We start from the raw sequence: 15,840 nt of genomic DNA, 5'->3' as shown, positions 1-15,840 counted from the left end.
TGGAGTTGAATAAGCTCATTCTAAAACACCTCAGGCCCGGGCTGTCCCGGTGTGTGTGTGTGTGTGTGTGTGTGTGTGTGTGTGTGTGGGTGTGGGCGTGTGTGTGTGCGTGGGTGGGGGTGTGTGTGTGTGTGTTGGTGGGTGGGTGTGTGTGTGTGTGTGTGTGACTGTCTATTGAATAATTGATTCCAAGAGGGAGGGGCGGTTCCTATCAGATCTGAAGCATAATGACTTTATAGAATTAGCACGCAAGGACTAAAAAAAAAAACAACAACAGAAAAACAACAACATTTGACTGTGGAAGTTTCTTTTTGAATTTTTTGCCGTGGGAGAAGCAGAGAGAGAGAGAGAGAGAAGGGGAGGGAGGGAGCCGTGCAGAGTGTGTGCAGAGCGGCTCACTGCACTGAAGGGAACGGCCGCAGTCCGTGCAGATACAGACATACTTAAGCACTGACATCAGCCAGGACAGCGCTAACACGCTCTACGTTTAAAGGACATCTCCCCCTCGCCGAAGAGGCGACACTCGAGAAACGTCATCTGTCATCCATCCACGGACTCAGTTTTTATTATTATTATTATTATTATTATTATTATTATTATTATTATTATTTTATTAAGAAGACAGATTTTTTTCCCTTCTCCTCGCCGTTCTCCGGGGACAATGAGGAGCGGATCCGAAGTTTGAGCGACTCCAGACGGATCGCAGTCATTTACGCTCCGCTCCGAGGCTGTCCGTGTTGATCAGCGCTGTTATTTAGCAGATAGAAGAGGAAGAAGAAGAGGAAGAAGACGTGCGGGTAGTTCTGTTCTTGTTGAACTGTAGCCGCTTTTTCCTCCCCTGAAGGATGGTGCTAGACAAGGAGGAGAGTAAGTATAACGGGATATTTGTTCCTTATGAAGTGAGATGTGGAGTGGAGGATTGAAATGCACTTTATCTGCTCAGATCTTCTCCCGTAAACATGAAGCTGTATATTTCCTGACTTATATCACTGGTTGTCATCAGCTGTACTTTAAAAAAAAAAGAAAGAATTTTACTAGAATATGCGGTACTGCATTATCCTGTGATCTGGTATGCAGTTGGATTTTCTTGCATGTCAAATAAAATTATAAATATATGAATGAAATGGAAAAAATGAAATACTGACTCAGAATAAACGGATGTGCCTGAAATAACTTAGCATTTTATGTAAAAAAAAAAACAAAAAAACACTGGAGTCCACTAGGAAGTGGAAAATCGTCCTAGCTGTTGTCAGACTGACATGTTCACCTGTTCCTCTTTGCAAAAGCTCAGTGAAACTGGACGGACAGCGTCTGTGAACATCGCTTTTCGAATCTTGCTAAAGATTCCTAATTAGATTTAGATCGGTACTTTGACTAGGCCTTTAACAGATGAATATGCTTTGACCTGACCCGCTCCATTGCAGCTGCATGTTGAGGGTTGTTGTCCTGCAGATGGTGAAAGAAAGATCTCAAGTCTCCCGCAGTCTCTGTCAGTTTTTCTCCTTGGCGTCCTGCAGCACAGAAGCCTCCCCTCATCATGACGCTGCCACCACCATGTTTGCTGTGGGACTCAAGTGTTTCTTGCAGCTCTTTCATACTGTCTGCAGACATGAGGCGGGAGTCTCGAACGCGTAGGAGTTCCTTCAGCTCAAACACTGATTGGCTGGCTCTACTTGAGCTGTTTTTCTGTCCCCTCACTGCTAAGTTGCACGGAGGAACTCATCGACGTTTAACCCTCACTACTTATAAATAACTTTGAAAAATTGCTACCGTTAATGATTAAATCAGCAATCTTGCAAAAGTAAATAAATAGATGATACCAGAGAAGTCAGTTAGTGATATTTACAGGAGCAGTATTATGTGTTTTCCAGTTACTTGACTGTGCCATTTTATAGCACAGTCAAGTAACTATGTTACCATCGGCTGTTATGAAAGTACTATTTATATCAAATTAAAAGAAATCTGACTTTATAATTCAACACCTTGAAATTGGGCCTCTGTCTCTTTAAGAACTCCTGCTCTTTCTGAAGCTCCACCTTCAGGAAGTCATCACAACACGGCTCCTCTATAATGAGTATAATGAGCTCAGCAGCTCCACCAGGTGTTTGCTAATTGCTGCTGGCTAGTCTGAAGGAGCCGAGTGGGAGAGCAGTGAGGGGAGGAATCACTTCCTGTTATGATGGAACGCCTAAGCAACGTTCATCCAATCAGTCTTTGACATTGGGATACCCCCATGATGCCTGTCCAATCGTGTTGTGCCTGACTTTGCTCGTCCAATCAGGTATAGTTCTTCCTTTGGATATTTAGATACTTCTACCTTGCCTGCAGACACACCTACTTGGGTTTGAGGAGCACCTCACTGATTGTCCAATCAACAGATTCTTCCACTTAACCTGTGGATCTCTCCAGCTAATGTGCTAATTACCCCACTTGTCGGTTTAGGTCATACCTTGGTAGTTTTGAAGGGGCGATCACACATTGAACAGAGCTCCTTGAGAAGCTTAAAGCTTGACAGATCAAGCTTAAAGCAAAGTAATTTGAAACTTCTGCAGAACTTGACCTCTGACCTGTTTGCTGTGTTCTTTGGTCTTTATGATACTGTCTGGTCAGTGTTGCCTAACAAACCACTAAGGCCTTGGAAGAACAGCAGGATTTAAACTGACATAAAGTTGCACACATGTAAACTTCTTAATTCAGTTGAACTCAGTCTTTGTTACCTCTTTTTGCTTTGCTCTAAATCCTTCTTTTGAAGAAATTTGACAAATAACTCAATCAGTTGATTTGCCACGTTTCATGTGATGCTGGGAACTAGGAAGTACTGGAATTAAGTTTACTGATGCTCTATACCCTACGGTTAGAAAACTGGGGAAAAATTGGAAAAAATATCAGTTCTCAGGTTTCTATTTGGTCATTCGTTCTGTTTCATTTCAGGCGTGTCTGTCGTTCCCCTCCAGTCCAGAGAGAAGCCAAGAGGCTGTGCCGGCTGCAATGGGAAGATCCGGGACCGCTTCATGCTCCAGGCGTTAGACAGGTTCTGGCATGAAGACTGTCTGAAGTGTGCCTGCTGCGACTGCCGCCTGGGACGGATCGGCTCCACCCTGTACACCCGGGCAAATCTTATCCTCTGCCGCAGAGACTACCTGAGGTATGGCTTCCATGTGTGAAGACAGAATAAATGACTATACCAGGGGTCTCAAACTCCAGTCCTCAAGGGCCGGTGTCCTGCAACTTTTAGATGAGCCTCTGCTGCACCACCTGAATAGAATAATTAGGTCATTAAGGCTCTGGAGAACTGATCTACACAAGGAGGAGGTAATTAAGCCATTTCATTCCAGTGTTTTGTACCTGTGGCACATCTAAAAACTGCAGGACAGCGGCCCTTGAGGACTGGAGTTTGACACTTGTGGACTATACCATTCACTTTTTGCTTAAGTTGCTTTCAAATGAACCAAACCCTATGAAAAAGCTGTTTCCCCTTTTCGCCTGGGATGGAGCTGCTCCAAGAACTGAAGGAAGGGACATAAAAACCTCTGAAGAAGACACTGAGTGCAACGTCCTTCTTCACAAAATGTAAACGAAAGTTGAATGGCATCAAATTTTAGCGGTTGTACAATTTCTCTTTTGTCTTTGTCAAAGAACTACAAGCCATTTGCCCTGGTGGCGCAAAACATGCGCATTTGTTTAGGTTCTATTTACCCAGAATGCCCTGTGCCATAGTCCGCTTCCTGCTTTTGGAGCCGTCTCTGGTCTGCTTGGTGTTCACAAGTTAATTTGAACCTCACCAGAGCTTCAAATCACCAGAGCTCACTTCAACCAAACCACAACCTAAGGTTGTAGGCGGACCAGAGTTTGCATTTTTAGTCCGCATCAAAGTTCGATTGTGCGTTCACTCCTCCCCAAACGAACCGGACTTCCTAGGCAAACAAACAAGAGTTTGATTAAAGCAGACTAAACAGGGCTGATGTGAATGCACCCTAGTTCTCAAAGCGATTTTTCAGTTCTAGATGTGTTCTTCCTGCGCATGCATGTGTTCTCTCCAGGTACTCCTGCTGGATGGTCAGGTTAATTGGTCTCTTCAAAATGTCCTGAGGTGCGAGTGTGTGTGCTTAGTTGTTTATGCTGTGTGTCTCTATGTGACCCTGCCTTTTGCCCAGTTAGAGCTAGGATAAGCCGGAATAGACAATAGATGGGCTTGATCGTTGTGTCGCCCGCATTTGATTGTTTGCTATAGTATTGTTTGACTTAGACGCAAATCAGACTGCAACAATTTTACATTCTTCGACACGTAAACTAGCTAGAGGGTTCAAGGATTTGGGAGAACTGACACCAAATGCAACAGTCAGCAGCGAGCTCACGGACTTGGAAGAATGAATGCAGGAACAAAGGAGACAAGCTGCTGACCTTTTAGTATGTTTTGAGTCATTGTCGGGAAATGCAGAGTGAAGCCAGAACAGTGGGGTTGGAACTTTCTATAGACTTACCCTTATTTTCTTAAAATGAATTATGAAACCTTTCCTCTGTTTGATTTGTTCTGCAGAGAATGGAAGGAAAAAAATGTTGAAATACAGGTGTTTTGGCTTCCTCTGTAAGATGTGAGGGGAAACCATGAGCTTTCTTTCCAAAGGAATAAGCAACGAGAGACAGGAGGCCTGTAATGCCTGTGGATGTCTTTGTTTTGCTGCTTAATGTTGGCCAGTCCTTGTCTCTATTTAGCACGAAACACATGTTGAACATTTTTAGCCCATAGGGCGTGTCCAAATTTAGGCGAAACCAAGACATTGAAAGTCTTGGTTAGAGAATTTGGTCAACCTCAAACACATTTCAACCACATTTAGACACCAACATGTTGACGTCTTTTCTCCTTTCTCTTTTTATACCGCCATTACAGAAATGGTGGGCAAACGTTGATTGTCTCCAATGAAAGTTTCCCGATGAAGATGGAAGCTTGTTAGAGAAGCATGTGGCAAAAGCATTAAGACCACAAAAAAGCAATTCTTTGTGCATTTTCAGGAAATGTATGTGCTTTGTTAGGTAAAAGTAGGTTCACACTTAGGCAATGCAAATTTGGAAGTTTTAGTCAGTTAACTCTCTATGCTTAGCTAACAATCTTCATATGTCATATATTTGTTGTTTTTGCAAAGTAGAACATGATTAACTCACTAACGAAAACTAAATAATTGTTGTTACGTTTTTCTTTCAAACAAAGGAGGAATGAACAAATAAAATACTTTTTAACTGTCTTGGTAAAAATATATGAGTACATAGCAGCTTGTTAGCTGCTATGTACTCATTTCTGAAAGGCGGCATTCCTAGCATAGCATGGGATAAAGACAGAAGAAACAATAATAACTCAATTCTTTGTAGGTTTTCAGGGAAAATATTAGCTTACGGTTATGGCAATTGCAGACATTCCACGGTTGCCCCCCAGAGGTTTTGTTTTTGCTGGCAAGCTAGCAGTGTCCCACCTACTTATCTCTATGCTAAACCAAGCTAACACCCGAGAGATAATTAGCTTAGCCTACTCTCTCTGAGGTGAGCTAAGCTAAATATCTTTTGGTTTGGACTTCTTTGGTTTTATGTTTGTCAAGAAAATGAATAGCTGCCTACCTGCCAAAATACATTCATGTTAAAAAGCTGATTGAACCTTTTTCCATACACAAGTTGATTAAAAGGAAAACAAGAATTTGTTGCACAGGCCTGAATTTACTCTAGATTTTCTCTAATCCATGCAAGGTCTTGTACTCAAATACGCACACAGCCTAAATCCCTCTAAATCCTTTAATAAGCGGTGCTGATGGTTGTAGAATGTGTTTAACTTGAAAAGGCCAAGTCCCATTAACTTCTGACTGGTGATGATGATTGCTTGCAGATGATAGTTTCTGTGTTGCTATAAAAAAAAGATTTACTTGACAAGACTGATTGGACTGAGAAATAATCAAGTTGGGAAATTTCTTCGAATCCAGTTTAAAAAAAAAATAAAGCAAATTCCAAATAAGCAGTCCAAACAACAAGTGATTTGTTTAAGTCAACCTGATGTTGACTTAAGGCCTGCAGGACAACCTAAAAACCAAAAGAATAAAAATTGGCTGGTTGGGAACCACCCAGGCTCTAATTTGCTATAAATTGAAACTTGCTTAAACACAAGTGTCACTGGTCTCTGTCTCCAAGGAGCTTTGTCAAAACGAGCCCCTCTCTAAAATGCCTCTGGCTGTTCAAGCTAAGTCAGCAATATTGCGTATTCATATAAGCTTTATAAAATCAACTCGATTGAATACGGTCATTATGAAAAAAAATAAAAACCCTCAGTAGATTCAAACGTATCCACCCGCTTCTTGTTTTTTCAAAATTATTGAAGTGTTGTAAAATCATTCCAACCTGGTTGGAATAAATCATCCCAAGCTAATGTGGTTTTCATGCTGGAGACGAGTGATCAGACTCAAAACCTGAGTGCAGTTACCTGGACCTTCACAAACACATAAAGACAGTTACAAAGCCAGCCTTCTATCTCCTGAAGAACGTCTACAGGATTAAAGAATTAATGTTATTTGTTCTGATATCGCATTGGGTCAATATTGGTATCTCCCAGCGCTGAAAGATGTGTTATCGGTATCGTATTGGAAGTGAAAAAGTTGTATCGGGACACCCCTAGTTTGAACTCATGTCATTCTCTTTCCATTTTCAAAATGTAATGCATATTGCTATTTCCTAATTGCTTATTATATTATGTTTCTGAGGTGTAAGGAACTCTGAACTGCCTTGTTGCTGAAATGTGCTGTGCAAATAAACTTGACTTGACTGAACACAACGGTGCCAAATGTAGGATTTGAATCAACGTGATTTTATAAAACTGGCTGGTCCGAAGGTCACACCCCAAAAACAATTTCTCCACCAAATTAGCAACGTGTGGAGTCAGGTCAGCAGCTAGAACTCCTGATTTCTCAGCCCCCGATGCCGAACCCATGTGTTAGTCTCATGTACAATCCAGCTGGATTTCGTTGGAGCTAAGTCGCTCATTAGCCGCGCTGCACTTAGGAGACCAAAACCCCTTTTGACAGTTAAATTGGCTAGATTGCCTCCTGTTTCCCTCATCATTGCAAGGGTGCAGACCAAAAGCCTTTGAAGAGCTGGATTAAAACCATGTGATTTCTTTTAATTGGACCATTAGAGGAGAATTAGCATTGAGCTTCGTAGCCTCGTTAAGGAGAAGGGGGGAGGGGAAAAAAAAAACTCCACCAGGTGCCTGTGAAGGACTCACACTCGTTAGATCAGAACATTCTGGTAATTAGGGCTTGCTTTTGTTCCAGCATTAGTCACTCATTTGATGACGTTTTTCAGTTGTTGTCTCAGGCTGTGGGATACAAATTCTCCTTTCTTTCCCCCCCTCTCCTTCCCTCTTCTACCACGGATGTCGTTTTGTTTTTCTTCCAAATGCTTTCTCTTTGACCTCCCCCCCACCTTTTTTTTTTTTTTTTTTACGTGGCCTCTAATGGAATATGGAAATCAGTCGTGGCCACTTGCCTTCCTGCGTGTCAGGCTCCAAGGGAGCCGTTTGTTCGCTCTGTTGCAGGTGAGTGAGAGGTGAAGCCATCTGCAGCTGGCCAGAGCCAGAGCGTTTTAAAGCCCCACAGAGTTAGTTCCCAGGTAGTTCACTTGTTGCTTTAAAGGAAAATGTTCGGATCCCGCAGTCTTCCATGTTAAAATTGGTAACATTTCAGGGGGTTTTTTTTGTTTTTTTTTTTAGAAAAAGAGCTGACAAAGTGAAGCCGTGAAAAAAAAAAATCACCCTCAATATCATACAGCCACATATCAGAGGAAGCAGAGCGTTGATGAGAGCAGAAAAGAATCCTTGAGCTTGTCTTCGCGAAACGTTGGCAGGAGAGCAACAACGTTGTTAAAATATGGGAGCATGCTCATTTTAATCCGGCCTTGCTGGCTGCTTTGTTAGGCCTTTAATCACACTGTATACCCCGATGGAAAGAAAGAAGGAAAGAAAAATAAAAAGCCCCCAACCACAAGATTCCTGGCCAGCTGTTTCTGACTAAAATCGGACATAAGTAAAACCGTCCCGAGCAAAGCGAGGAACATTCTGCAGAGGAATAAGAGACTGGAAGTGCGGTGCCTTGCTAAAGTATTTGCACCCCTTGAACTTTGGTCACGTTGCGACCGCAAACCTTAATGCAGTTTACTGGGATTTTATGAGACAGACCAGCATTATGTAGGACATGATTGTGAAGGGGAAGTGGAACCCTAACCCTACATGGACATCTGGAAAGTGGGGTATGCCTTTGTTTTTCAGCCCGACCTTATTCTGGCACCGCCGAGTAAAATCCAGAGCAACCAATCGTCCGACTTGATTAAAGATGAAACATTTATCGTGTCATTTATCAACTGTTGTGAAAAATGTCTTATTGTGATGAGAACTTGGATTCATTGTTGCCTTAATCAACTCCAATTACTGATGTTAAATAAGAAACAAATTGATAGTATTATTGAAAATAACTGTGGGGAACTGTGCAGCCTGCAGTAAGCTGATCCCTGCCTTTGAGATGGTGATGAGAGCCACATTTCTGTGTTGTTTTTTCCCCAGGAGCATCAATACATATCAGTAAAATTGAAAATATGACTAAATAGTTTCTGTGTGCTGGTTAGTGATATAAATCTTCCTCTCCTAAGACTGTTTGAAATTGAAATGCTTTTCACAGTCAGCTGCCTAAAAAAGAAGTAACAATATCGTTATCATATTAGTACTATAAAACATCACGATGAAATTCAATATCGTCCACCGCTAGTCTCAAGACAACAATGTTATCGTTTATCGCAATGATTGCAGACACAATTTGTTATTGTGACAGGCTAACTCACCGGTTAGAATGAAGGCCAAAGGACAAACATAGCAGAAAGGTCAGGGGTCGGGTTGTGGGACAATTTATATCAAAGTTACGTTATGAAACTTGTTGACAGTATATGGATTCCCATTTATCAACAAAGTTTTTAGTATTCATCTTAGTTTTGGAGTAACTAGAACCATAAACAGTGACCTACTTTTTCTCAAAAGCAAATCTTACTTCTCAAATAAGAAAACAACCCAAAAAATGAAGAAACGTTGGTTTTGTGGGTCTGTTTTGTACACAAATCTGACTGTTTTTCTTAGTTTTAGTAACATTTAAATAAAATAAAGGCACCAAAAGTTTGTCTTAGAAATGTTTTATTAAAAAAAAGTTCAATTTTTGTGGCCCCAAGCGCTTTCAACTTAACGACTTTGACCCTCAGGGTATAAAAGCTCTGACATTCAATTAGATTTTAAAAAACCCCAAAAACTCATGTTTTTGACTGGCCCAGTCAAAGTCCAGACCTATATTTAATTAAGTATGTGTGACAAGACTTGGAAATTGCTAACAGTGGAGACTCTTCACTCAGCCTGACTGAGATTGATCCGTTTCGTAAAGAACAGTGGGGAAAAATCTCAGCGTCTAGACGTGTAAACCTGGTACAAGCACACACCAAAACGTGGTTCTAGAAAGCGCCGAGTCACTTTTAGTCACTTTTTAGTGACTTGGCACATACAATCTATCACATACAATACCAAACAGAAGACATTATAGTTTTGTGTTCAAACGTGGCAAGCTGCTCGAAGCGGCAGTGGTCTGAGCGGCGGACGATGAGCTGCTGAACCCCTGACTCACTGAAGTCACTGTTACCATGTAAGTGACGGCAGTGGCAGCGCAGGACTCCACTTCTGAAACAGTCCTGTCGTCCATCAGTTTTCAACATGTGCAAACACTGACCACCTTCCACTTCCGAGATGGGGAGTCCGTTTTTCTTTTACTGCGACCTGCAATGGGACAACTTGGAGGATGAGTGGATTTAATGGTTTGCAGCGGGGGTTTGTTGTTGTTTTTTTTAACGACGTAGAGTGCAGTTTCTTTTTATGAGAAGCTCATCCCATCATGTTCCCATAATTACAATTTGGATGTTGATTTGAGTCCCTTCCTCACACTTGGCTGCGTGTGCAGATGACTCTGGTGAGTAATCTGTGAGAAATGCAGATCACCCCTAGAAAGAAAGCAGTAAATTGGTTATCTGGAGATGGTGGATTAGCAGCATCTGTGCTGCTCACTGAGACGCACAAGCAGCTTTTTAACACCCTTACTTTCTCCGTAGTCGACTGAAAAAGTATTTACACCCCTTAAAGGGTTTTGTAATTTGTCGTGCTTCTACCACAAACACCAGTTTTAACAGTATTTGAGTGTCAACAATAAATACAAAAAACCCCAAAACATCTCATGTCTACTAAGATTATATTCTTAGAAATGTCCTTCCAAATTGAAGCCTGTTTTCTTTTTTTAGGTCCCAGTATGTCTTTAGTGTGGGGAAAAACTACAAATACTCCAAAGACACTACTAGCTTCTTCGCCAGCTTGGTGTTTTAGGACCAGGTTGTCTTTCATTTGAGATTTTTTTTATTTCATAACATCACTCTGAGCCCAAAAATTTTTAATTTTTTGAAAAAGTATTAACTCGAGAAAGCTCTCTGCCCAGCCCGGCACTGTCGACGAGCATCTTATAGGCAGTAAATTTTAAAGCGGTTTAAAGAGGTACTGTTTCTTTAAAAATGGTCACGAATCACCATGTTTGTCCAAAAAAAAAAACTTCTATGTGTTTGCTAGCTTGCTGCCCATCTTTTGTAGCCTGCAAAATTGTTTTTATTTTGATAGAGTGAGCTGTAAAGTAAGGCTGGATAATGAAATAATATTGTATATCACAATAGACACATGATCAATATCAGCAGATAATACAAAAATGCAATAATTTTACTGAACTCTGATTCAGCATTCTGGGGGATGTAGGCAGAGGAAATGCTTTAGCCGCTCAACCTCTCACAGTTAGCTAAGCTATAGGTTGGTGAAATCAACTCATTCACTAACTCTTTGGTTGCCTAGCAACTCACTCATTCTTTGGTTTGCCTAGCAACAACGTGTTAAGTAACTTGCATAGCAGCAGTTTCATGTTTTGAATCAAAATTACTTAGAAATTAAAAAAATAAAATAAAATAACAATGTGGAGTAAAAACTGTGGATAAAACAGGAAAGGTTACATCACCAGTTTGACAGTATTTTAGATATCAATAATTATCAATATTGATATGAACCCTTTATATCGTGATACGTTTTTTAGACATATTGGCCTTTTATGGAGCTATGCTACTCCTCTAGAGTTACCACGAGCCTCTTGGCTGCTTCTCTGAGCAACGCTCTCCTAGCCTGACTTGTCAGTTTATGCGGAAGGAGACATCTTGGAAAGTTCACAACAGGATTGTTCTAATTCGATGCTAATATTGGAAATCGTTTCAATATCGGCCAAAGAACGAGTATAGATTTGGTCTCCATGACTAACAAACATCTAACCGAACATCTTTCTCAATACTGGAATTAAATAGCACATACGTGGAAGTATGGGTGGACGATATGGACTTAAAGTTTTATCACGATCGTTTGTGGTAGTATCATGATAACGATAAAAGTGATGATAACTGTTTATTACTTCTTTTGAAGGGGAACAGCAACTATAGACCCACAAAAACAAATACTGCTCGTGAAAAACATTTGCTTTTGTAACATGTTTCCTCAGGACGCCGGTCACATAAAACAATTAGATCTGTATTGCTGATCTTCACACCATGAATGCATTTAATCATATTTTCACATTTATCGATATTTATTGATTTCATTGAACAGACAGTGGAGACGTTAGCAAAAGCAGCAAATCCGACAATTCGGACATTTTGGGGGCTTTTAAGCGTCATCAATCAGAGTGTATTGTTAAACGATGAATCAAAATTCTTATGATATTAAGAAATGTATCGCGATAAATGATACGGGCGATACGTTTTGTTTGTTTCTTTTTTCCTTTTCTGCCCAGCTACCCACCACTTACTTTCTGCTGTCCTGTCACGTAAAAATCACAACACAATAGGCATAAAGTCTTTCGTTGTAATGTTTCAAAAGGATCGGAGGGGAAAAACCAAAAAGTACAAGACGGTACAAATTCCTCTGCAGGCCATCTTGTATTTTGTTTCCCCCTTCACCGCAGCTCTTTGGTGAAATGCATCCATGTTGCGCGCCCAGATTAAAGGCCCGCGTGTCGCCCTCCTCTCTCTCTGCAGGCTCTTCGGGGTGACGGGGAACTGTGCAGCCTGCAGTAAGCTGATCCCTGCCTTTGAGATGGTGATGAGAGCCAGAGACAACGTCTACCATTTAGACTGCTTTGCCTGTCAGCTCTGCCGCCAGAGGTAAGATTAGGGGAGCAATTAGCCAGGGAGATCAAATTCAGTTGACTTATCTGGAAGGTGCACTGGTGAGCACACTGTTAGTGCAGGCGTAATCACAAGTTGATTAAATCCACAGCAGAGAAAGAAAGAAAGGAAGAAAAAAAAAAAGCTCAAAGGGTTAAAGACTTTGACACTTGAATAGTTAATCAGGGCCGTGGCTATGCAAGATAAATTTTCTGATTATAATGGCGGTAGATGTGTGCGGTATGAAATTATGCCTGGGTAAAAAAACAAAAATAAAATGCTCTCGTGGGAAAACCTCGCGATTCGTTTGAGGTCCGGCGAGGAGCAGGAGCCGGTTCGTATTTTGATCGTTTCTCCCTGCAGATTCTGCGTGGGAGACAAGTTCTTCCTCAAGAACAACATGATCCTGTGCCAGCTGGACTACGAAGGAGGCCATCTTAATGGAGGCTCCGACAGACAGCCACAATGAGAGGTAATATTCTGATAACAATGAAGCTGCAGTCCCAACACAGCTGCGCTGACAGTTTGGACCAAACTATCCATGAAATATCGTGACAGCGTTTCCCCCCCCAATGCGTCCCAAATAAGACCATATGTAGATATGATACTTCACACCACAGACTGAAACTCCTCAGAGGAGAAGAAAAACAAAACCATCCCAGTTGGAGAAGTTTGACTTTGGAGGGTTTGTGAATTGAAAGGAAAGGGGGTTGCGCGCTTTTGACGAACTCAAAAAGAAAGAAATACATGTGTGATACTTCAGATTACCTTCCGGTTGCAATTACAGCTGCAAATCTTTTTGTGGTTTTGTCTCTGCCAGCTTTGCACATCTGGAAACTGGAGGTTTTGCCTCTTCCCTTTGGAAAAACAGCTGCAGCTCACACTACATGTAGAGCATCTGCATACAGTAAATTTTAAGTGTTGCCACAGATTCTCAGTATAACTTAGACATGGGCTTTGACAGGATTACTCAAAAACATAAGAATATTGTGATTTAAACCCTCTTGTTGTGTGCCTGGCTTTCTGTTTGGAAGGGAAAACTTTGCCACAACCTGAGATCTAATGCCGCCTCGAACAGGTTATTCTTCAGGATTTTCCTCCATTTAGCGCCGTCCATCTTCTTCTGTGCTCTCTCAATGTTTCGCTGAGGAGGCGTTGTTGTCAGCAATGCCTTCTACCAACAGGACAAACATAATTTGCTGCTCAGCATCACAGTACCGATGCTTGAACAATCTCCTTCCGCTTCTTAAGCCGACAACCAAAGCTCTTAACACAGACGTCAACCTTTATTCACCTGAACCTTTTGCAAAACAGCCAAGCAAATTAGAGGTTTATAATTTACCTGGAAAAGTTTATTTGCGGGAACGAAGTGCGCTAAATGTTTTTCAAAATTAGCAAAAACACTAAAGCGCTAAACGAAAAATTTGAATGTGAAAATAAACATTTATCTACTTGAAGAATTCTTAAGTCGATCGTCAAAACTTTACCACAGACGTCAACCTTTATTCACCTGAAAGTTTTGCAAAACAGCTAAATTGATCATTTATCCGGCAAAATACGTGAAACTAAGCGAGCCAAGCATTTTTCATAGCTAGCCAAAACGCTAAAGTGCTGAATGAAAAATTAGACCATGAACGTCTAACTAGGTGAAATCTTAACACGTTGGTGACCAAAACTTTAACGCAGACGTCAAACTTTATTCAACTGAACGTTTGCAAAGCAGCCTAGTAAATTAGGAACATATAATTTAGCGGAAGCTAAGTGCGCTAAACATTTTCAAAGTTAACAAAAAAGCTATAAAGTGCTAAAAGAAAAAATTTTATTCTATTATTAACGCATTCGAAAAAGTGTGCCCACCACTGAGTTTAGATAAACCGTCATGCCTTGCTAGGTTTTACTAGTTTTTCTGCTCTGTTCCTGTTTCTAACTCACCAACTGACTCCGTTTACCACTTACTTGGATTTTTTTTTAGGCGTATCAGAGTAAAGAGGCGCCTAAATACAAAGACCCGTCACACTTTTCAGATTTTTATTTGTAAAATCTTTCGAAAACAGTGTACCACTCTCCTCCCACTCTACAATTCTGTACTCATTTGTGGTGGCCTGTCATATAAAATACCAACAAAACGCGCGGAAATTTGCGGCTCTAAAAGTGAAAAGGTCTCTGGAGGATTATTAGTTTTGCAAGGCGCTCTGTGTAAGTGTGGAGAGGTGCTGCAGTTCCTTCCAATGTCTTCAAATCTTGAAATGAGCTCCAAATCTATAAAGTTTTATATTGGTGGAAGAAAAGTTGGATGACGCTAAAAAAAAAAAAAAAAAAAAAAAGTTAGAATCCGCTGGATAGTTATTGTTTTGGGAAATGTTTCTTAAATAAGGGGTCTAGGGATTATATTACGGCAGAAAAACACTTGTGAAGTGTTTTTTTCCTTCTTCTTCTTCCTTTTCGCTGCTGCAAAGTGACCCGAGGATCTTTTACATTTTCTTCTCCCGCAGCAGATCTGGAGAGGGACCACTGTGAGCCAGCTGGACCATGAAACTCACAGCAGCACACTGCTCATCAGCTTCTCGCTTCAAACTGAAGAATGTAAAAAAAAAAAAAAAGAAGAAGAAAATCTCCGATTGGACACGTTCGCCGCGGCCAATGTTTGAACTCTTTGTTGCAGAGCTGCGTGGTTAGTTTCCCTAAAAAAAAACAACTGACCGTTCCGATCAGATGAGCTCGAGGTCAGCCAGGAAGTGAAACTGGAGAAACTGTGAGGAGGACGTTTCCCACAATGCTTTTTATGGACTGCGAACTGGAGCGCTGCGGACTCTGACAATAATTTGAGGAGTTTGTTTAAAAAAAAAACAACAACAAAAATTGATACGAAAGACGAATGAAGTGAGTCGGGGAAAAGAATCAGGAGCTCTAGGACTGCCGGATTCTCCTGGCTTTCATCTTTGGAGGAAAACAAAATAATAATAACAGTAAAATAAATAAATACATAAAACTTAGATTTCCAGCCCAGTTTAATTATATTCAAACTGTTTCCCTTGCTGCTTTTTTTTTCTGGATTTATTAAACTTTAATTAAATCACAGTTTGTCTGCCGTTTATTTATGTTACGTACCAGCATTACTACATGTGACATCATAGGGTCACTTTAGGTCAAAGAACGGATTGCTTGTTCTGCAAGAATAAAATCCAACAGAAAAGGTCAAATAGAAACATAATATCTGAATCTACACTAGATAGCGCTCTTCATTTATTACATACCCAGATTTAATGGATGGGGATGGACTTGCTTTTTAACATTGCAATTATTGTAAAAAGAACACAAACAGAAGGACACTAAATACTGAATCTAAAACACAGGATTTAAAAGACCCATTAAAATCGCCCCTGGTGTTTCTGCAAAGTAAACATCTCAGTCACCTGGTGTCATAAGATCTGGCAGAAGGAGGCTGGAGTGGGAGATTTTTTTTTTTTTTTTTAGTAGTACGCTGTGTGAAATAAAAAGATCAGTGTTTGAACAAATCCTGAAGCATTTTCATCAGATAAACTAAAGCAG

General features: G+C 40.8%; 1 protein-coding gene across 2 annotated transcripts; it reads left to right on the top strand.

The window, feature by feature from the left end:
* The first annotated feature begins 373 nt into the window (after positions 1-373).
* LOC116737087 (rhombotin-1-like) lies at positions 374-15,369 on the top strand. 2 transcript variants are annotated; one of them, XM_032590070.1, is made up of 5 exons: positions 374-867; positions 2,932-3,145; positions 12,163-12,288; positions 12,655-12,763; positions 14,787-15,369. In XM_032590070.1, exons 1-4 carry the CDS (start codon positions 846-848, stop codon positions 12,758-12,760), a joined length of 468 nt encoding a protein of 155 aa, XP_032445961.1. In that variant the 5' UTR covers positions 374-845; the 3' UTR covers positions 12,761-12,763; positions 14,787-15,369. The 2 variants fall into 2 exon arrangements, with proteins under 2 accessions (XP_032445961.1, XP_032445951.1); XM_032590060.1 differs by having other exon boundaries at positions 376-867; positions 14,784-15,369.
* Positions 15,370-15,840: the final 471 nt, after the last annotated feature.

Source organism: Xiphophorus hellerii, chromosome 2 (assembly GCF_003331165.1).
Source record: "Xiphophorus hellerii strain 12219 chromosome 2, Xiphophorus_hellerii-4.1, whole genome shotgun sequence".
NCBI classification, from domain to species: domain Eukaryota; kingdom Metazoa; phylum Chordata; class Actinopteri; order Cyprinodontiformes; family Poeciliidae; genus Xiphophorus; species Xiphophorus hellerii.
This window is presented reverse-complemented; position numbering and strand designations above follow the sequence as displayed.